General features: G+C 44.6%; 1 protein-coding gene across 1 annotated transcript; it reads left to right on the forward strand.

Moving 5' to 3' along the window:
- The first annotated feature begins 6,561 nt into the window (after positions 1 to 6,561).
- nrarpa (NOTCH regulated ankyrin repeat protein a) lies at positions 6,562 to 8,966 on the forward strand. Its single transcript, XM_037116860.1, has 2 exons — positions 6,562 to 6,718; positions 6,978 to 8,966. The coding sequence occupies exon 2, from the start codon at positions 7,479 to 7,481 to the stop codon at positions 7,815 to 7,817; it is 339 nt and encodes a 112-aa protein (XP_036972755.1). The 5' UTR covers positions 6,562 to 6,718; positions 6,978 to 7,478; the 3' UTR covers positions 7,818 to 8,966.
- Positions 8,967 to 22,102: the final 13,136 nt, after the last annotated feature.

Consider the following 22,102-nt stretch of genomic DNA (forward strand, 5'->3'; position numbering starts at 1 on the left):
ACTCCGACAAGAAACTGTCTTGGACGAGGGAGATCATGTGGATTACTGTCTCAGACATGACGCAGATGTGTGATTATACGCCTATGAGTGACTCTGAGTGAAACTTTACATGTTTTAGTTTAAGGTATTCACTGTACTCTTGTGAATTCAGGGGTTTCTGACATACCTTTTAACTCACTATTTGTGTAATTGTCTGCATTACCTCGCTAAAAGTGTTGATATGTCGTGACTGAAGTCATTGTTAGAGGTTATGACTCCATACTCGTACAGTTAATGCTCGTGAGTCACAGCTTGTGGGTTTCCAGATTATTTAGCAAGGCAGTATCAGCAGTTTGTCAGATCATCAGGAAACATCATTCACAGGATTCCTGTACACGGACATGAAATTGAAATAGTTTTTTGTGACTCTCAGCACAAAAATCTGTTGCCTCAGCGCCATGTTTCTTTTAATGAAACACGACTATTATGAACCGTCCTGGGTTTAAGGATTGGTGTACGTAGACAGTTTATTTCTTCTAAATGTGAATATGTCCTTAATTAAATGTTCTCAACAAACAAATCCGTAGTTGTAATTGTTAACAGGGTTTTGACGGACTGTGGTCCACATGCTCTATAGCACTGTCACAGAGGGTTAAAGGAATAGTTCTTCCACTTTCATGTCCAGGTGATGTAGCTTGAGCCAGTAATGGGGGTTATCTTAGCTTAACACAAAGACTGGAATCAGGGGGTAATGGCTAGTGTGTTAATTGGTGAGCTTTGGAACTGCAGGCAGGCGGATTGTGTAACCTTTGGACAGAGCTAGCCTAGCTGTTTCCAGTCTTTATGCCAAGCTAAGCAGACTGGCTGCTGACTGTAGCTGAGCGTAAGTTACATCTGCTGGTCTCTTCTAGCTCTCTGCCAGAAAACAAGTGTGTTTTAGTAAAATATCTCCAAAGTCCCCTTAAGCCAACAGTTTATCTTTTTTGTATTAATGCTCATAACTGACATTTATTCATATAGATATAGGTAGTTAAACTTTTATAAAGCGTGCCTTGCTAAAAAAAAAAAAAAGTGACATCAGAGCTGTATTGGAATCATTTGGTGTTTACGGATGCTGAATTCAAAGAATTACCCAGGAATCCGTCCTCATGAAATGTGTTTCACTCATGCGTTCAGATGAGGGCAACTGATTCCCATGTCTGTGTATTACACTATCTCTGCTTAAATTCCAGGTGTGGGAAAAGATGTTAAACTGGGAGCATGACTGATCTTGCCAGCGCAAGATGGCTGTTGAGATCAACCTGTAGAGGAGACTGGCCCAACACCTCTGTCTAGGTGACATTAAATTATTGGGGTGGAGGGGGGGCCCTCCATACCCGCATAAATGAGAGTCCTGATAATACAGTGTTATGCGATGTGACTTATTTCTTCAAAAACATACATCCTGGAAGACCAAAATATGTTGGGCATGCTGCAGTACGCTCATCCCCTCACCTTAATCAGACTGTATGATAACTACAGTAACATTGATCTGAGGCACTTTTGTTGTTGTTGTTGTTTTTATTGCTATGAATGAAGTCGACACACCAGCTCTCAAACAAGCCTCAGTGCGTCTTGTCCCGTCCTTGTCCGGGTGGTCGCAGGCTGCCCCTGCCTCCGCTGCAGAACGCGAGCTTTCTGCAGCAGCACCGTGTTATTTGATCCTTGCTCTTTCTTTGCTGGGAAGAAAAGCTCGCCTCTTTCCCACGCTCTGAGGACACGTGGTGCCCGGAATGAATTGGATTCAGAAGACCCACCCCTCCCGGTGAAACGTCAGCGCTCTCTCTCTCTCTCTCTCTCTCTCTCTCTCTCTCTCTCTCTCTCTCTCTCTCTCTCTCTCTCTGTCTCTCTCTCGCACACACACTGAGTTTGCTTCAGCATGCTTTCTTCCATCTGAATGTAAAAGAACATTCCCAACGCGTCATAGTTTAAACAACATTTTTTTTTTTAACATGACAGTTCAACGTGTCTTTTTTCCTTTGTGTGTCTGAGTGTGTGTGTGTGTGTGTGTGTGAGAGAGAGAGTGTGTGAGAGAGAGAGCGAGCGTTCCTGTCTGGACTGCAGATACATGCATGCGCGCAACATGCCGGGACGGGACAGGAGGCTCCTCCCGGTCTGTCTGGCCCCGGCTGCCCCGGGTCCCGGCGCCAAAACGCGGCACAGCGCACGGATCTGCCTCGATCTGTCCGGGCGCTCCGTTCACACGACAGACACACACAAACCTGCGCGACTCTGGGCGCTTTCTGTGTCGCTGGGGGATAAAAAAAAAAAGCAACACGTCTTGTTAATCAACTCACAGCTAAAGAACGGGGATACTGCCAAAAAAGTAGAACCATAATCGACTTGTCTTATCTTTGTGTGGACCGTTTCCATGAAGTCTGTGGAGAATCGGCCTCAGTGCAGCCTCTGGGCCGAGGCGACCCCTCAGGCTGACTGCAAACTAAACTAAAGGATGACTTAAGAGATTTTTGGATCGATTATTCCTAATTATGACTGTGGTTGGCGTGCGCTTTTACGCACGCACGCAACGCGTAATTCTAGCCTTTACACAGCCGTGTTAGTAATTCGGCCTGTCAAAGCGCAACCGAGGGGTTGTAAAATAATTGTTTAAAGTATTTCATCTGTGCTTCAAGTGAATCTACACAACAGTTTCATGATTGTATCTGGTTTTGGCTGCTTCCCAGGCACACATTACCAAGAAAAGACTCAGGAGCGAAGTGGTGGCGGGCAGGCAGAGAGAGAGAGAGAAAGAGAGAGGGGAGCAAATGCCACAGAGTTTGGGGGAGAAACTCTTCCAGTCAGAGAAACTTTTGGCTCCTGCGGTCTGTGCAAATGTTTTCCAAGTGTCCAGACGCGATGAAGCCAAAGCTCTGATAGCGGACAGATGTTCCTGATTTTCCAGAAGATGTTCTGCACCATTCTGTAGAAACACCATAAGAAAAAAGAACAACACTTTTTTTTTTTGTTGTTGTTGTTTTACAAACACTTGAAGGATCTCTAAAAATACTAGATGTGAAAATGTGACCATAACACCATAACCTTTCTACATTTCCTGCCACTGTGCCCATGCAGGTCAATGTTGGGTAAGATGAAGGCCACAGTGAGGAACACATCTGTTTCTGTAGCAGCCTACATAAAGAGGGCTGTGTTAGGTATTCTCCACATTCTATAAATGAGTCAGCGTTGTGGTCTTTGTGTTTGGAGGGTTTTTTTTTTTTTGCAGCTGTGGGTGCGGAGGAACAAACAGACACACACACACAAACACAGTCACCTGCAGATGCACCTGAAAGTGTCCAAAACAGATGAATCACAGTCTCCCAGACAAAGCGTTTGTCCAACAAATCTCTGACAAACATCCAAGATGTGGTGGCACACAGAAACACCCGCTCCCGATTGGCTGGCAGGATGAATTTCATTGTACACCGGGATGCCTTTACACATAGGTCAGGCCAACAGTTGAGTCACGGCTCAGAGCGCATGGTTAGCTTTAAAGAAACCTTAGGAGCAATGCTGTTGAAGCCAACAGTACTGTAAGCTCAAGTCAAGTCGGTTTTATTCACGAAGCCAACAAAACTGGATCATACTTAAAGTGTTTGTGTCTGTAGTTTAATCCTCGGTAATGCACCCCAAGGTGTCCTGTTACTGAAGATAATGAACTTGCACTCAAAACAAATCAAAAGACATAAGTCTCGTGGGATCATGGGCGCCATGGTTTTCATTGTCAGGCTAACCCCAGATGCTCAGGCGTGAATGTTCACGGACGAGATAATGCGCTGAAGTTTCACTCTCGGTACATTTAGTCGTGCTCGCTGACTTCCTTCCTCAATCTCTGCCTCTCTCCCAGATGTCAAAGGGACATGTTGCCAAACGAAACGCTGTTACCTTAAAGGTGCTGCATGCAAGAGTCAGCCATGTGTCAAAATGATACTCAAAACAACCGTGGCAGCATATCATCCGAGTTGCTGAGTATCTGAAGATGCTATTGTCTAGTTAGCTCAGTTAGCTGTGCATCTAGTGGTTCAAACTGGGAGCTCGGAGCTGTATCCGCGTGTTGCAGAAATGTCTACTGAATTTAGCGTTCTACCCAGCTAGCCTCGCCACATCCAGGTCCAAACCTCCTTTGTTAGCAGTGTAAACAATAAATACTCACCTTGTCTCCAGTTTCCCAGTCCAAACCTCTGGCTGCACGGCTAACTGAGCTAACTAGCTAACTGCAGCTACAAGTTTGCAGCACCTCTGGAGATATGCTGCCCTCCATTTGAGTATGAATTTGACAGGCAGACAATTTTGACATACTGTTTAGGTCAGTTGCTGTGTTAACATAGCTCAAAGCATAAAAACTACCTCTAGGATTGCTGGTGGTTCAATAAACAAGCTCTGCATTCATTCAGAACCGCACCTGCTGAACTGTGTTTCAGCCACTGTAATTTGTGGTTTTAAAGGTGCTTTATGTAAAAATTGGGCCGGTGTCAGATTCATACTCATATTACACAGGAGTGGCAGCGCATCATCAACATAGTGGCTGCTAGCTGTAGCTGCCTTTAGCCAGTTAGCTCGGTTAGCCGTGCAGCTAGCAGTGTGGACTGGGAGCTGGAGGACCAGGGGAGTGTTACTGTTTACATTGTTAGCACAGGAGCTTTGGGCCTGGGTGGGATCGGGCTAGCTGGATAGCATGTTTTGTCAAAATAATGCAATTTCTTTACATTCTGCTCATAGTTTTAGTTCATTTTTCGGAACATTTTCAACCATGAATTGTCACAGAATGCCCCTTTAATAGACTAAATGTTCCCAACATGTGCCGAAGTAGCAAATTATGAACCAGGCTTTTTTTTAAAAATTATTATTAATATTGCATCAGTCATGTGTTCAGCCATCTGCAGGGGTTTTTTTTTGTGGTTGTTGTTTGGGGGATTTTTTTGTTTTGTTTTGTTTTGTTTTGTTTTGGATTGAATTAAATAGGCTGTGACCTTCATGTGCGGGATTTCGGTTGCTGTCTCTCCCACGCCGACGCGCAGACGCACTATCTCACTCTCATGCAGACAGATGCGGCCACAGACGTGCGCCCAAATGTACAGTTCAGAGTGTGGGAAAAAGAGGACAGTGTGAAAGCCACCAAACCATCAGAGCGGAGGGGCGGTTTTATAAAGTGTTACACAGATGAGATGGAGCGCGGGGCCGAGCAAACGGAGCAAACGGCCCCGAGGACAGGGCTGAGACACGGCGCGTACCTGCTGTGGTTTCCAGACATTTCTCTCTCGATCTATCCACCTGTCACTTTCGCATGCATTCTTGGTGTCAGCCTGTGCTTCTGTCTATCTAGTATCTATCACCACCTTCTCTCTTTCTCACACTCACACACACGCACGCACGCACGCACTCACACAGAGGAAGGCAGGCAGGCACCCAGTTCCCACGGTGGCGGGGGGAGCTGAGCGCAGTGTCAATCTGTGCGCAGCGTCACCTCTTTTCACTTGCAAAAAGGAAGTGGCGCAGGGGCTTTTGTTATTTGAAGTCCCACAGTCTAGTCGTTCAAAAAGAACTGGAATATATCCGCAGTTTATGATTTAAACAGCCGCCTGTAATCTCCTCCGAGGTGTTTTAGAAGGAGCGGGTACGACCGTTTGGGGGTTTTGTGTTTTGTTTTTGTTTTACTGTCCTTCCCATTTGGTTCGCAGACAATCACTGTGAGGGAGAACACACGGGCTCTTGTTTTTTTTTTACATGTGTATGTCTAAAAACACAGAATGAACCTTTTATATCCTGCTTTAAATGCCTTCTTAATTGGACATTTGGGGCCAATATTTCGTTCATGTTGCGCACAAATGAGCCGAGGCGTTCTGTCATCCTTCTCAGGGTCACACTGCAGAGAAAGCCGTGGCCGTGTATCCAACCACACCCTGTCCTGGATGTTATTATCAGCACCTTTTTCATGACCCTGTTGCGCGTGAAAAGGTGTTAATGACACTCATGTGAAAATCTTAATACACCGTTTTGACTTATGGTCGTTTTGCCAGGTCTTTTTAGGAGGTGGAAATCAGGAGTGATTGAAGTGAGAGCCTCCACCTGTAGTGAGAATAGCCGCGGTGTAAAAGCCTCTTGCCACATTTTAACACTGCGTGAAATGATCTTAGCCACACGAATGAAAAGGCATTTTTGATTTTTATTTCAGCGGACGTTTTGCTGCCTACACATGACACCCTCCTCGGATGCGCTTGTCGCCGCTAATGACATGTATGATCTCGAGTTACTGATGATGTTAATCCGGCAGATTGATCCTCCACACCAGCAGTTAACAGCCCTGGCAGCCCGTCTGGCTCTCAGTCCGCTTCCTGTGGTCTGCCGGCTGCAGGAGATCGGACCCAGACCTCACCGTGATGCTGCCGCGGACGGCTTGTTTAACATTTCTGCCACAGCGTTTGGCTCCCCCCTCGGAAGACCACGCCCACCTCCCTGCAGTCTCACACAGCCCTGGTCCCTCCCCCTCGCCGGGCCGGCAGCCTATAACCTCCCCGGGTTTCCGCCCATTCCTCCACAGTTGATTCTTTGGGATGGCATTGTCATGCAAATAGAGGACGCGTAAAATATTCCCCCAGAGCGCAGCGCAGGGCAGAGACTCACACGGACCGCGCGGAGGACACAGACCGGGGCCACGGTGGATTTGTATCGTTTTCATCGCCACGGACCCGTCCATCTGTCACAGGTAAGTCTCAAATCTGCAGCAGGATTACATTTCCAGACATGTAAAGTGGCTTAAAAAAAAAAAATCAAGCAAGTGTGTCCGTGCGTAAAACGTGTGCGCACGGAGGTCTCCTCGCTCCGGCTCCTGGATGTGGCGGAATGTAGGGGGGTCTCTCTCTCTCTCCGCAGTCTGGTGTTGGTTGAGGATTCTGGATTCATGCGGACTTCTCTTGATTTTTTTTTTCTTTTTTTTTTTTTTTTTTTGCTGTTGTCTTTCCCAGAAGCCCTGGCCCCATGAGCAGCGACGTATAGCCAGGACGCGTAACCGGGAAACAGATCGGACCGTTTAAGGAGAACCTGTGGAGGAGGCTGCCCTGTGGAGATAGTGGTCATACTTCCAAGTGAAGTCGGAGGTGTCTCTCTTCTCCATCCCCTGCCAGAGGCTACCTGCTGCTGCTACGGAGAGGGAGCTACGTCTAGGAGACCCCTGGACCGCTTGAGAGCATTTCAGGATCTCTCGAATATTAACATTATTGCACACCACGTGTGTTATTTCTTCTCTTGTCCTTTTTGGGATATATACAGTACTTCTTTTTTTTTCACCTTTTTTCCCCCCCTCCTCCCGTTGTAGAACTTTAAAGTGCCTTATTAACTGGCTGTAATCCAGTGTAACTGTGGCATTGTCACCAGAGCAGAGGCGCTCAACAGGGAGAAGGCGATCATTATCAGCTTTAGAGTCCGGGCAGGATTACTGGTTCCCCACCCTCCGTCGAGCTGCGACCATGAGCCAGGCGGATGTGTCGACTTGCTCCGCGCCGCAGCGGGTTTTCCAGGAGGCGGTGAAGAAGGGCAACACCAAGGAGCTGCACTCGTTGCTGCAGAACATGACAAACTGTGAGTTCAACGTCAACTCCTTCGGGCCGGAAGGACAGACGGCCCTGCACCAGTCCGTCATTGACGGCAACCTGGAGCTGGTAAAACTGCTGGTGAAGTTTGGCGCAGACATCCGGCTGGCCAACAGGGAAGGGTGGAGCGCTTTACACATCGCCGCCTTCGGGGGCCACCAAGACATTGTGCTATACCTCATCACCAAGGCCAAGTACTCCTCTGGCGCCCGGTGATCTGTCTCTGCTGTCAGGTAAAAACAAAAAAACAACAACAAGAGAACAACATAAAATCAGCAACAACAAGTGGAACATAAAAGTGCAACACACGGGAAAGCCAGGACAAAACTGCCATTATCAACATAGTTGTGCCAAAATTCTACCACAGAAAAAAAGGAAATAACACAGTAATCTTCCCTCATTGTAAACCAAACGGGGCCCTCTGTGCACTCTGGAGTGAAGCACCGCATGGTTCACACACACACACACACACACACACACACACACACACACACACACACACACACACACGCACACACACATATGCACGCACGCACACACAGACACACACACAATGAGAAACGTCATTTCGGTGAGTTTTGTTGGTACTAAAGATTTCCTCTTGAATGTGTATCCTAGATCTTGTCGTCCACTATAAAAGAAGCCAGTGTCTGTGTATCACATGTGTGTGTTTGGACTCCAAGAGCGCAGATGGCCCAGTTTTTTTTTCTTCCTCCTCCTCCTCCTCCTCCTCCTCCTCTCACATCTCCCCAGCATACAGTTGAATGGTCTCTTTGTGGGGGGGGTGGTGGTGGTTGTGGGGGGGTTGCAGCAGCAGATCTGACCTGTTGCTCCTCATTGTTCGACCCTTTTCTAAGTTATTTTATATGAAAACACGCACTTGATGCTGCATGGCTGCATGCTGGAATATCTGAAAGGGAAGACGCGTGAACGAGAGAAGAAGGGTTGCCCTCTGTTGGCTACCAGAGGTCTGTTTTTCTTTAATTCATTCATCTTTTTATTTTTTATTATTTTAAAAAAAAAAAAATATTTTAAACTCAAAGAGCGGCATTATGGCTATCCAACACGCTTTCAGATGTGTAATCATTATGTAACAGCAATCGAGCCCGTCGTTGTTGTGAAGTACTGTACACAATAGCTTTACTTTTGTTTGTTTGTTTGTTTGTTTGGTTTTATTTTTGTTTGTTTGTTTGACAAGAAGAGTCAGTAGCTGACCGGGGCTCTGCCTGATCTTGCCATGCCGGCGTCCAACTCGTGAGAAAAAAAAAAAAAAAAAAATAGAAAAAAAAAAGGCCGGAGCGACCACTTTTTTGTGCCCAGTGGTGGTCACTGTGTTATTATGAATAAAAGAGAGAAAAAAGAAAAGAAAAGAAACCGCTGCTTTCGCTTTGTATCAAAAAAGTAAAAAAAAAAAAAAAAAAAAGAAGAAGAAAGAGAAAAAAAACAAACATTTGGAATTCACTTTATAATCTCCTCTCAGTATTTTATTAACATCCTAGTCATCACTGTGAAAGCAGGCTGGGTTTTTTTTTCTTTTTTTTCTGAAATCTTTTTTTTTTTTATTTATGAAGGTACATTGAGAAGATGCATTTTTTCTGTTGAAATGTTGTGGTTCTTCTTTTAAAACAAAACAAAATCTATGAGTGTAAGGATTATCTAGGGTGACTCAAGCTGCTTCAGACTCGTAGTATAAACTGTCCCGTGTGGAGGTAGACCCCCCCCATCCTCCTCCTCCTCCCCCTCCCATTAAAAGGACTTTGTTTGGTTGCCTTTTGCCAGCTACCTCGACTATAAAGTATTCTCAAGTTGTTCAGCACTCTTCCTCTCTCTCTTCCTCTCTCTCTTTCTCTCTCTGCTCTGCCACGTTGTTCAGAGTCTCGGGAGATTTTTCACAATTCCTCTGCGATCATCCGCATGCCAGTATGTTTATTACTATTGTTATTGTTACTTTTTTTCTTTAGCCATGATGGACTTCAATTCAGAAGATGCAATGATCCCCAGTTCATGCATCCTCCTCCTGCTCCTCAGTTCGGGACAGTTTATTCTACACTACAACCAAACCAATTCTGACAAGCAAAGCATCGTTTTGCCTTTTTTTTTTCTCTCTCTCTCTTTCTCTTTACTCTGTCTCTCTCTTCCTCTCTCTCTCTCACTGCCATTGTCTTCCCCCCATAAACCTCCACATTCGCCTCTTTTCTCTTTGCTTCTATTCTTTTGTTTTTCTATATTTTTTCAGTCATACAAAAAAAAAAGAAAACAAAAAAGTGGACTTGTATTGCATGACTTATAAATGCAGGGAGTTTTATTGCACAAAAAAAAAGAAAAGAAAAGAAAAGAAAATGCGGAGCCTTGTGCGCCCCCAGTGTTCGTACAGGGGTATCTGCAGGAGCCAAGGCTTTGGAATAGTTACTACTACTACTGAGCAGGACCCTTATTTACTGTTGGACGATGAAGACTTAAAAACAAACAAACAACAACAACAACAACAATGCATGACTATTGCAGGATGTCACAGAACAGAGAGAGAGAATTTGATTTCATAAAATTGCCTGCTGCATTTCTGAAAGTCATGGCACCCTAACATTTGTATCAATGCTGCTTGTATGTTTCTTTTTTGTGTGTGTTATTGTTGATGTATTTTTTATTTTAATTTTTTTTTTAAAAGCCTACTGCTCATATGGCCAAGCTTCACAGCAGCACTGGTTCACCTCATGAGAAGTTGTCGAGAGAGTGTGTATTTTTTAAAACTGAAGTGTGTGTGTGTGTGTGTGTGTGTGTGTGTGCTTCTCTTGAGACCCCCCCACTCCACCCCACCCATCCAGACCCTCCTGTGTCGCTGTGTACAAACAGTCAGCTTCCCATTTTTCAAACCTGGACAAAACAACCACAACTGAAGCGATAAGATCCACTACATCAGATTTTTGGTATCAGGCAACACATGAAATATGCATCGCTTGTCTAAAACTTGATGGTTTTTTTTTCTTTTTTTTTGTTTTTGTTGTTTGAATATTGCACTGATGACTGTTGTTGAAAAAGTTGGCTTTTCTTTTTTTTTCTTTTTTTTTTTTACATGTCAACATTTTTAAGATTTTTTTCTGAATGGAAAAAAACGAACAAACACAACAAAATACTATTGTATAAATATATGCTCCAGGTGATGATGTCCTAATGTGTGTGTTGCTTTGTGGAGAAAGAACATGATGTTTTTTTGAACAAAGATGCGTGTATCTCTGTGATTGGGTGTATGTATATATACATATGGATATATATATCAACGCTGATGATGATGATGATATCTTGGGGCACTTTCTTTTCTGAAGTGCTGTCTTCCTTGTTTTTATTTTTTTGTTGTTTTATTTTGAAAGGGGAATAATACATTTGATGGTAAGATCATTGTAACATGATTAAAAATTGCACGGTTGTGTGGTTGTTGGGCTTACCAGGGTCATAACATTTATGACGTTAAGGAGCCAGCCGCTGGATTGGTGTACAAGAGTGAGATGATTTTTTTTTTTTTTTTGTTTAAAAAAAAAAAGAAAAAAAGTGCTGACTTCTTTGGACCAAGTTGTGTTTCTGTCCTTGCTTCATTTCAAGCGAGAGGAAACAGCTGATTTTTTCATGAGTGATGCAGATGTTCCATCATGTTTGACTTTTTATTTTGTTTGTATTCTTTTTATTTTTAAATGTTTTTTTTTGAACGTTTGTAACACTGTGATGATGACGTGATGTCATGTGGAGATGAGTGCTGTATTATTTTTGTACGTTTGTGTACAAGCCAGTAAAGAAATCATTAAACTCAAATCCTCCGTGTATGCATACATTTCTTCCTCATCTCCCAAGCAAGAGCTGCCCCCACCCTTCTCCCTCCTCCTCCTCCTCCTCCTCCTCCTCCTCCCTCGTCCTGCACTTTTCATAGAAAAAGGTTGGTTTGGGAAACACACCCCTACCCTCCTCTCTCTCTCTCTCTCTCTCTCTCTCTCTCTCTCGCTCCTCTCCCTCCCCTGTCTTCCAAGCCGGGCCCAACCCAGATCCCCATTCTTTCCTTTTGTCATTCATCTGGCCTCATCCTTTCACTGCCGGGATAAAAGAGCCCAGTGCATTGTGGGTAGGCTCGGTTTAAAGAAGGGTCCCCTCCCCTGTGTGTGTTGTGGGAGAGCTGGTTTTATGTTACCCCCACCACACACACACACACACACACACACACACACACACACACTCTAAAAAACTTTCCAACACACACTCCTCTCTTGCGCTCTCTTTCCAACGACTGAGGCCCGATCTCTGCACCGCAAAAACCCCGGCCCTCTGCTGACAACCTCTCCCTACGACGTGTCTCTCGCTCGTTATCTGTACACCTCAGATTATGATGGGAACAAAATTCCATTCCTGCTTGTTGCATTTTTTTTGTCTATTTCTGTGAGTTCAATTGTGAAATATGCAGTCTTAAGCTTCCTGTAATGGTGCATGAAATGGCCCTGGTCAAGCTGTTAACCACTCTCACTTCATTTGGACCGGTCGTGGCGTGGGTCGAAAAAATGGAGCATAATTCATTTGTAGCCAATAAAAAAAAAGAAAAGTAGTTAGGAGTCGCTGTGTTAATGTGCGTGTTTGATACTGGCCAACAGAAGTCGATGCGATTTCTTCAGTTAAGCCTTTAAGTTTTTCTATCGTTGCCTGTTTCTGTGCTGCAGGCTCCAGTTCTGGCCTGGTTATATCTTCTTCAATACCTTATTTGATGAGAAACCTCTGATTGAGTCATGTTCTGCCCATTTCATGGAAATGCTGAGTTGCAACTGATATTGCAGGGCTTTGGGAGGGTCGTGGGAAAAGCGGCATTGACAATACGTCTTTCCACACGCCCGACCAGTTGGTGTTGTAACACTCACTGGGTGTAGACCTGTGAAAGTAAAGAGGGTTACACATGTTATAGTAGTATTGGTTTAACAGCTTTCACCTCTGTATGGGCCTGAATCTAAAGGGACAGGGACCAAATAAAAAAAGAAAATCATATTTTTCCTGATACTTGTGGCGCTTTTTATCCATCTAGATTGTTTGTAGTTTGTTATGAGTTGCGGCGTTTTGGAGACATCAGCTGTCCTGATGTCTGCTTTCTCTCAAACGTAATGGTATTGGACGGCTTGTGGTGCCTCAAAAAAGACCGCAATGTCTCTTTCCAGTAATCACGACCCGGTTACTCAGGATACTCCATGGACAAGTTTTTTTCCCCTTCAGAACTAAACAAAACTTGTGTTGTACTCCTCCTTTATTGGTTTATTTAGTCTCACATCGTCTAACAAAGATTTTTCTCCCACGATGAAAATTTCTTCCCAAAATCTACGTAGTGCACCTTTAATATTTAAATAGTAGATTCATACTTCCTGCATTGTGGTGACACAGAAAGAAACTAGTTCCTACATGAAACTGCTGTCTGTGGATTATCTTGATAACCGGGTCATGATTTCTGGAATGAGGTATTGCTGTTCTGGTTTTCAGAAGTTTTTTATTCTATTTTTTTTGTTGCCATCAGAAATTGTCATCTAGCTCCTTCACATGCGAGATTAACTCAGCAGCTCACAGAACAACCACCTAGATGGATGAACAGCGCTTACAGTTAAAAATCATGCGTTTCAGATTTTTTTTTTTTTGGGTGAACTGTCCCTTTGAGCATCTTACATCTCTTCCTCCACTGGCGGGGATAAAGTTTGTGCTATTGTTAGAGCAGCCCTCAACCTCGCTTTCTGGACTGCGGCCGAACCAGCAGTGACCTCGGCTCAGATGCTCCGCTCCGACCACACCAAGCGCTCCTCGATCTGATGCACTTCTTTGTTGAGCTCAACACCAGGAAAAGTCAGCTCCTCCAAACACCGGGCCCCCTCCGTGTTTTGATGCCGTGGCAGGCCGAGCGGGCTATCTGGCTCGCCGTTCGCTTGTCCTTTCCTCTCTCCCTCCCGGTCTCTCACTTCTGCAGGATGTTTTTGTTGAGCTGGGTTCCCTATTGTTCACACACTGAGTTGGCTGGCCTCCCAGGGTTGCTGCTGGCTGCTAGGCCCCCTAATAGGTTCTTCATGTGCCTTGGCTTCCCTCGCTCGCCTCGGTCTGGCCTGTGCGCGGAGCAGCCTGCTTTACCACTCGAGGTATTTTGGGGAGGAATTTTGACAGCGAGAGAAAAATCGGATGAAGTCCAAAAAAAAAAAACGCATCAAAATCGCTTCATTAACAAAGCATAAAGGCCACATTGGCAAAAACATGTAACCATTTACATTCATTTGTTGTCTGCTTTTGCATTTCACATATAAATTGTCTACATTATCACATTATCGGTGGATCGATGTTACAGCAGCTGCAATCAAGTGCGTCTGTGTGATTATCTTCCATCTCCGTTCAAAAGGCCCATTGTTCGGCGGCTCATAAACTATTCATATCCATGCTCACACCCCTCGTTCGAAGGGTTCCACTTGATCTGTGAGACACGAGATTAACTGAACATCTTGTGAGACACGTAAAATGCAGTTTAATTGGTTTTGCAACACTGAATTCCTCATTTTTTAAACGGCTCCTGTTCAACACATGTACAGCGACAGGAGCTTTGATTGTGAGACCCTGCCTGTGACTTCCTCAAAGTGCCTCGGTATTGACATGACCGCGGGTGGGATTGAGTAAGTCAAACAGCTTTTTCTATTTTTTTTGTTTTTGAATGAGATGTAGGATGAGAACACGGATGAGGAACTTCGAGAGCTGCTGTGGGAACCTGTGGAGTGATGAAAAGCCACACAAAGGGGAACTTTTAAGCAGCGTTCAACTGTCCTTCCACGATCAGGTTACATGACAGGTTGTTGTTTTTGCCTCGCGTTGCCCTCCACATGACATCTGCAATGCTCTTTAAAGGACTAGTGTGTAGGGGTCAACTGGCATCTAGCATTGAGGTTGCAGATTACAACCAACGGAAACATGTTTTTTGGCTCTTAGCTTTTCAGTGGCCAGTGATCAAACGCCAACACACAACGCATGATCAAAAGGGGTTCTGTTGGTCAAAGAAAGTTAACGCAAATGTGCCTGTTGTAATGATTGTACAATAATAAAGATAGGTGCAGATGTGCTAAGATTATTGTGGTTTTGAAAGAGATATGCAGTTGGTAATACATGTGTATATAAAGCTGAATTCTTTGTTCATTTAAACAGTTCATTCAACACATAAAAAAAGTTCACCAAAAAAATCATAATGCGAATCTAATGTGCTTCAATAAACTGTTTTGAGCAACTTAACTAGGCTACCTAAAGCATAACTTCATCAGAGGATGATGGAGTGTAGGCTACTGACTGATTACTTTCAACAGGGACAGTTGTAAATGTTCCTGCACGTCAGCTAGCATTGGCCATGTTGCATGCCGTATGGAGACAACGAGGAAACGGTGAAAGACTGCTCGCTACATCAGAGTTTATACCGCAAATCTGTTTACATCAAACATTTTGCGCATTAACTCTGTTTTGCAAAAGACTAAAACCACCTCAAGCGAGCGCACTTTTTTGGAACTCAGAGGAATTTTGGCCATGTCCATGAAATTTCTCACGCAATATTCTTCAACAAGCGCGTCATGGAAACACGGCAGAAATGTTAACTGTAGCAACTCAGAGTCACTTAATCTTAATTGGATATCTTTCAAGTCATGACTTCACCCGCGGTCTGTCTGAGTTGTCTACCCACATAGGTGTGTGTGTTGTCTGATGGATGCCTTCCCCTCCCTCCTCTCTTGTAGCTTTCTTGCACCTCTTAGGACGAGACAACTTTATGTTCCCATCGTTCTTTCTAAGTAAATAAGAGTTTGAGTGATGTCACTTATTTTCCATCATTACTTCTCTACCCAACTATCACCTGGCTAGATCTAGGTCTAATGAGCCGGAGTAATTGAAAATACCTGTGTGGGTGTGAAGGGCCTCTTTTTATGTTTACAGTAATCAATGAACTATGGCACAAGAGACAGACAGCAGTCCCGACATGTGCTTAGTGCTCACAGCCGTTCTAGGAATTTTCCACAATCAACACACCTGAAGCCTCATTCATGAGAATATCATGTGATGATTCTGGATTAAAGGAGCACTATATAGTTTTGGAGAGGTAATTCTATTTATGATTATATATAAATCCATGCCTGAATAAACAAGCTGTTCTCAGTGGGAAAATAAGGTCCCCAGAACACTGTTTGAAGATAGAAAGATGTCAGGGTCCGCCACCTATAAACAAAATAAAACAGTATGAAATCATGATGTCCTTAAAGGTCAGTCTGTTTATTCAGTTTACTCAGTCATGAAAACAAAGAGAGTTTGTTTGTTTAGTTTGTTCAGGCATAAAAGGTAAAAAGTTATTAAATTTCTTCACGAGTTTTGGAATTTCTTCCCCCCATGAACACAATGCGCCTTTAATATAACAGTTACATTAACGTGCATGATGTTTAAGTTTAGCCTCATTTGAACTACTCCGTATACTGTAGGCTAGTTTAAATCCACAGCATCATGTGCTATTGGATCATCCTGTGTTCCACCTGTGAGAACCAGGTATCTCTTAAAAAGTCTCGTCAGAGTGAGGAACCCCACAGTTTCATGGCCCCTGTTTGTTTATTTGGATCCTGTAACTGCGACTCTTCCTGGTGTCCATAATCACATCCCTCTGCCCCGTATCCTCACTCATCAGCACATTTTGTTGTGGATTCATCCTGTGAGATGTCTGGAGCTATGTTTTTTTTTTTGTTTTGTTTTTTTTTTGGCTCTTCTTGGTTGCAGTCATTTCCCCGATTGGAGCATTAAAATCATCATCATCACCACCAGCCACAGCTCCGGCCCCATGTGGCTGAAAACTTGAGCACAGAGTCAGGAGCGTGCTCGTGGTGGATGACAGTGAGCTTTAAATCCTGCTGATACAACACTTTCTCCCTGGAAAACAAAAACATGTCTGTCGCTAAACACGGCCGAGGGGAACACCCCCTCCCCAAAGTCTGCCTGTGAGTAAGAAGGGGAGTAAAAGAAATAAAGTAAGAGAGAGGGAGGGAGGGAGAGAGAGAGAGTGAGAGAGAGAGACAGGTGGTCGGGCCGGTCTTTTCCTTGCCCTCCGCTCCTTTTTGAACTTTTCTTTCATTCTTCCAGTTCATTCTGTGCTTCTTTCCATAGCGCTCGTGACAAGGCGCTCCATTCACTGCCTCATTCTTCCACCCCTCCCTCCTCCCTCCATCTCCCTCACACACCCCGACCCTATCCCCTCCCTCCCGGCTCCTTTGTCTAGCTTGCGGGGGCCTGCTTTAGCTGCTATTCACCAGCCAGACGGACCGCCATTGACTGGACCCCCCTCCATCCTCCCCCCGATCATCCCCTCCCTCCCCTCCGACAAACACCCTCACACACACAAATACACACAGCAACCTGGCCATTCCCCACCCTACGCCCTGTATCAGGCAGCTGCTATGCTAATAGGGAGGAAGGGATGGATGGACGGAGGGAGGGAGGGAGGGATGAGGAGGACAGACAGAGCAGCCAGCCTATAGTAAATGGACGGAGGGAGGGAGAGCAGGGAGAGTGACCCCGCTCCTCCATCTCCATAGCCATGCCAGAGCAGCAGCAGACCTCCTGTTACACAAAGGGAGTCCCCCGGCCCTCCTCCCTCCCCTCGACCCCCTCTCTCCCCCCTCTCTCCCCCCTCCTTCCACCCCTCTGTTCCCCTCTTTCTCATTCAAATCCATTTTATACCCCAGTGGTAAAGGGAGCTGTAAGTGCAGTATGTAAAGTAACCTTACTCCTGCCCTGCGGGCGTAACCATTCAGGGCTCAACACACAGAGAACAGCCTGTGTGTGCGTGTGTATGTGTGTGCGCGCGTGTGTGTGTGTCCATTCCCTTGCTTTGTTTAGGACTGCAGCCCATACCTCCACACACACATGCAAGTGACACCTGTCCTTGAGTCGAGTTGCATCTCCTTTCCTAGACACCTTAGAGACGTGCATTCTTAATACACACACACACACACACACACACACACACACACACACACACACACACACACACACACACACACACACAATCACTGTTCGGTGTTGGTTAATTTATATTGAAGTACAATTGTAGTAAGTTGCCAATTTATGTGGTACACTCAGCTAAAAATAACACAGCAACCCTGCAAAAAAATGCAACTCACACAAAAGTTTTAATGATTCAGCGGCTCGTTCTGACTTAATGGTCATTTGGAAGGCTGTTGTTTGAATTTTAGCATGTTATACTGACAGGTGTTCATAATATTTCGACCAAACCCTTTAAATATTAGAAGTAAATGGACTGAAGCCACATAATACGGCATTTATGACCTAAGCTAATTTGCAATACTTTTCCCTAGTTAGACTACTGGTGGAGAGAGAAAGTTAGCCAGTGCAGTGAAGATATGAACTGATACAAAATGCAACAAATTACAACTAAAGCACCAGTGATTCAAGACAAGAACTATCTGAAGAGTACTGAGACATGAATGTTGCGTAGATAGAGGTCAATAATTTATACTGGGTGAAAAATTATACGTACCCTCAGAATTTCACAAAAACCACAGAATGGATTTCCATGAAACTTTGAAAGAGGATTGGTCTTAGCCCAGAATAGATCACTTTAACTTTTGGTGTGGCATCAGATAAAGGGATCGATTCAGGAAGTGTCTTCTCCCTATCTTCGGCATTTCGAGACAAGATGGAGGTAGGAATTGAACCAAATGCCATTCTAGTTTATTTGTTCATTTATTTTTATCGTAATCTGCATGATCAATTTGGATGTGACCAATTTGGATTTGATCAAAAGTCAGATGTCATATGCTGCTGTGTTAGTCACAGTGTTAGTCAGACTGATAATACGCCTGTGGTTGTGTGTTGGCATGTTTGTGTCAGCAGCTTTTTTTTTCTAGTGTGTTTTGGTGAGGGGGGCTGTGTGTGTGTGTGTGTGTGTGTGTGTGTGTGTGTGTGTGTGTGTGTGTGGAGGGGGGGTGTTGGCAGGAAGGCATTTCTCTGTCCCTCCTGTTCTGTTATTTACCCCTGTGCAGTGTGACCCTGTGCCCCATCAGGGAGGCACGTCCCATTTGACATCTGCCTGTTTGCAGGGGTGGGGGGTACAAGGGGTGGGGTGCCCATATGGAGCTCCAACATCAACCCCCCACACCCACCCACCCCCAGCCTTCCCCCCTTCCTGACGCACACACAAACACACACACAACTCCAACACCATATCTCCTGCACCCTTTGTTCCTCCGTGTGTGTGTGTGTGTGTGTGTGTGTGTGCGTGTGCATGTTAGATGTCATGTCATTCCAACACACAGACCTGCTGCTAGCAAGGATAGATAGATAGATAGATAGATAGATAGATAGATAGATAGATAGATAGATAGATAGATAGATAGATAGATAGATAGATAGATAGATAGATAGATAGATAGATAGATAGATAGATAGATAGATGTGCGTTTCACTTGTAAGTGCCTCACGTCTATCAGCACATGTCATTTAGGTGGATGGCCTGAACCACCCATCCATCCTTACCTAAATTCTGCTGTCCTTATGTGTAGCATGATAGGGTGTAACAATTACCCTGTATGGATTATCCTCCTACACAATGATTCAGTGTGCTGGGCGCACAATGAGCAGGCTGGCCGCAGGGCTGGATCTAGGCTAACGAGCTCGGTGGAGTTTAAATGGCCCAGTGTAGCACTGACAAAAACTGTCGGTGATACTGCACTCCGTGACAGCACTTTCTCTGTCAGGGCCTGCTGCCTTTGTCCGACAGGCTGTTAACGATAATACCTCTTGTTAAAGGGCTTAAAGTGAATTAGGTTGTTAATACATATTGTGACACAGCTGTTGCAGTTTTTTGTGTGTTATAGTATGGAAAACGAGGCTTGGACGGCTTTGGAAATTAATCTCCATATGCACCGGCTCAGTTGTGTCTTTCGAGCCGTTGGCTTTTCAAAGAATGCAGGAGGGTGAGCGAGTGCGTCCTATATTTAGGTCAGGTGCAGGTGAACAGCAAATGAATTAGATGGTGCGTACTGATTGGAATTGCACTTGGCTTTAATTGCAGCCGTTCCCAAACTCAGGAATGACTCAGTCAAACTCGGAATTGCAAATTCACCTGTACAGGTCGGGATCAGATGGCACACGTATCGATGGGAAGCAAACTTCAACACCAGGCAAAAACAGTTCAGATGAATGCAGTATAACATGCCATTTAACTCCCTTGTTTAATCAGTTCTGATTACTTTTTTTAATGTTATGGTATTTTTAAATTTGATTACAATGTCTAAAATTAAGAACTTGCTGTATTTATTTGTTATGAGTGACCACTTGCATCATCAACATAAACAAGACCCAGGAAAAGCACATCAACAACAACAGCGATTATACCATCTGTCTGATATGTGCAAAGCTTCACCTGTCTGTGAAGTGTTGTAGGCAACAGTGGACAACAAAATCCTCAACACACAAGGTCCAGAACATTGTCGACACGTCTCGGAATGATCTTACAGTTACACATGTCAAACACCAGCAGAAATGTAGATTTCTTGGAGAAAAACAAATTATTAGAAAAAACTTACATCTAGATTAAGAAAAGGAAGTAGGGTTGACACATTCTGCAGAAACTGTATTGAGTGTAACCAGACAGGGTCTGACACTAAACACACAATGGGGAAAAGACACACCAGGGAGACCCAGAAACAGCTGGAGGAGGTCAATAGAGACAGAGCCAGGGGAATTAAAGTACACTTGGACAGAGCTGGAGAGGGCCGCCCAGGACCACAGAAGATGGAGGGGAGTTGTGGACGACCTACAACCAGCACTGTCCGGTCTTTGTGAGATGAAGCCACACTTTGGGCCTTTTCTTCCTTTCTGTCGCGACTCCTTCTTGTCTCGTTTCCAGCAGCATAGATCCATGTGTTTGTCGCCGTACGTTGCGACGGACAATTTGGAACCCGCTCTCACCAATTTCGGTTCTCAATTTCCTTCAGTCCCTATGCATATGTGTGTGTGTACGCACATGTGTGTATACATGTGTGTCAGGGAGTAATTACGGAGAATAAAGGCCTGGCTGTACAGAGTGAAACTGTGGGTTTTGAAGTGAGATGGAAGATGCTTTTCTGTTTGGCTGAGCAGACTCAATGGTCCCATTCAGCCAACCCCCTTACTGCCCATTGTCCCAACACCACCAGTCCTCCACACATGCACACACACAGACACACACACACACACACACACACACACACACACACACACACACACACACACACACACACACACACACACACACACACACACACACACACACACACACTCAGGGGACTGAGTGGGATTGGAGTGGAGGCCTGGAGGAGAAAGAGGGATGAAGTGAGCTCACCCCGAATCTGAGTGAAGTGAGGAATAGAGTGATGCCTGATCATGTTTTATCCTTAGTTGATGGAATTGTCTGGCTGCAGTGTGATGTTTTTTTGGAGTAGTGTCATTGCATACACTCTAATATGCAAAATGACTACTATGTCACAGTGGACCCAGGTTTTAAAGTGCCCTTCTTTTAACTCAGTGTGTACAAAAGTTACACGACTCGACCGTCCCAGCACAGAGATGAGAAATCAATTCTTTGTTTTTGTCTTAAGTTAAGTCTGTGGGACACAGTAAATATATCAGAAGCTTTTCTTTACCCACCAGACTCTGAATGTAGTGAAAAAGGCTGACTGTCTAATCAGTCACTTGTTCAATTGCTGACAATTTAACCCAAAAAGTCTTGACTGTCTCAGTTACAGCAGCTCAGAGACGCAAATCAAATAGTTCTGAGATGGTGAAAGCAGCAAAAGCTCAGTATAATCCTTGTTTTCATCAAAATCAAAAATGATATGAAGTTTAAAAAGATTGTTATTTATTAAAGTCGTGTGGAAGAAGAAGATTAAAGTGGAAGAGGACCTGATCCCTCTGTGGTCATAAAGGTCTTATTTTAAAGGAACCAAAAACACGACATCTTCATTTTAAAAGTGATTATCTGCAAATCAAAACATACGTATCGATGTTATGTCTGATCTCTGCCAATAGATCCCCCTAAATCCTACACATTGTATCTCTGAAGTCCAGTTTTCCACAGTTTTCTCCGGTCAAGACAACACAGGCTGTCACCGTCCCTCGTCCTGCAGTTAACCAGCTCCACACGACCGAAAAGACCCTCACACAATAGTCTGTGTACGAGCACACAGTGGTCACACAATTGTCTGTCTGTGGGCATGAGGAACCGACACTCGTCGCGGGTTAATGATCGTCGACCATTGGTCTGGAGCCCATTAGGCCATTGATCTGGCTGCGTCTTTTATGCCACCTGGGGAAAGGAATGTGCTCGGTCTCCCTATTGTGTCTGCAAGTGTCACTGAGTGGTCATAGAGCATGTGTGCTCGTGTGTGTGTGTGTGTGTGTGTGTGTGTGTGTGTGTGTGTGTGTGTGTGTATGTGTGTGTGTGT

The sequence above is a fragment of the Acanthopagrus latus genome, chromosome 12 (genome assembly GCF_904848185.1).
Source record: "Acanthopagrus latus isolate v.2019 chromosome 12, fAcaLat1.1, whole genome shotgun sequence".
In the NCBI taxonomy this organism is placed as follows: domain Eukaryota; kingdom Metazoa; phylum Chordata; class Actinopteri; order Spariformes; family Sparidae; genus Acanthopagrus; species Acanthopagrus latus.

What these genes read in the sequence shown, in the direction of transcription:
- nrarpa (XM_037116860.1), top strand. Translation starts at nt 7,479, where the DNA reads ATGAGCCAGGCGGATGTGTCGACTTGCTCCGCGCCGCAGCGGGTTTTC.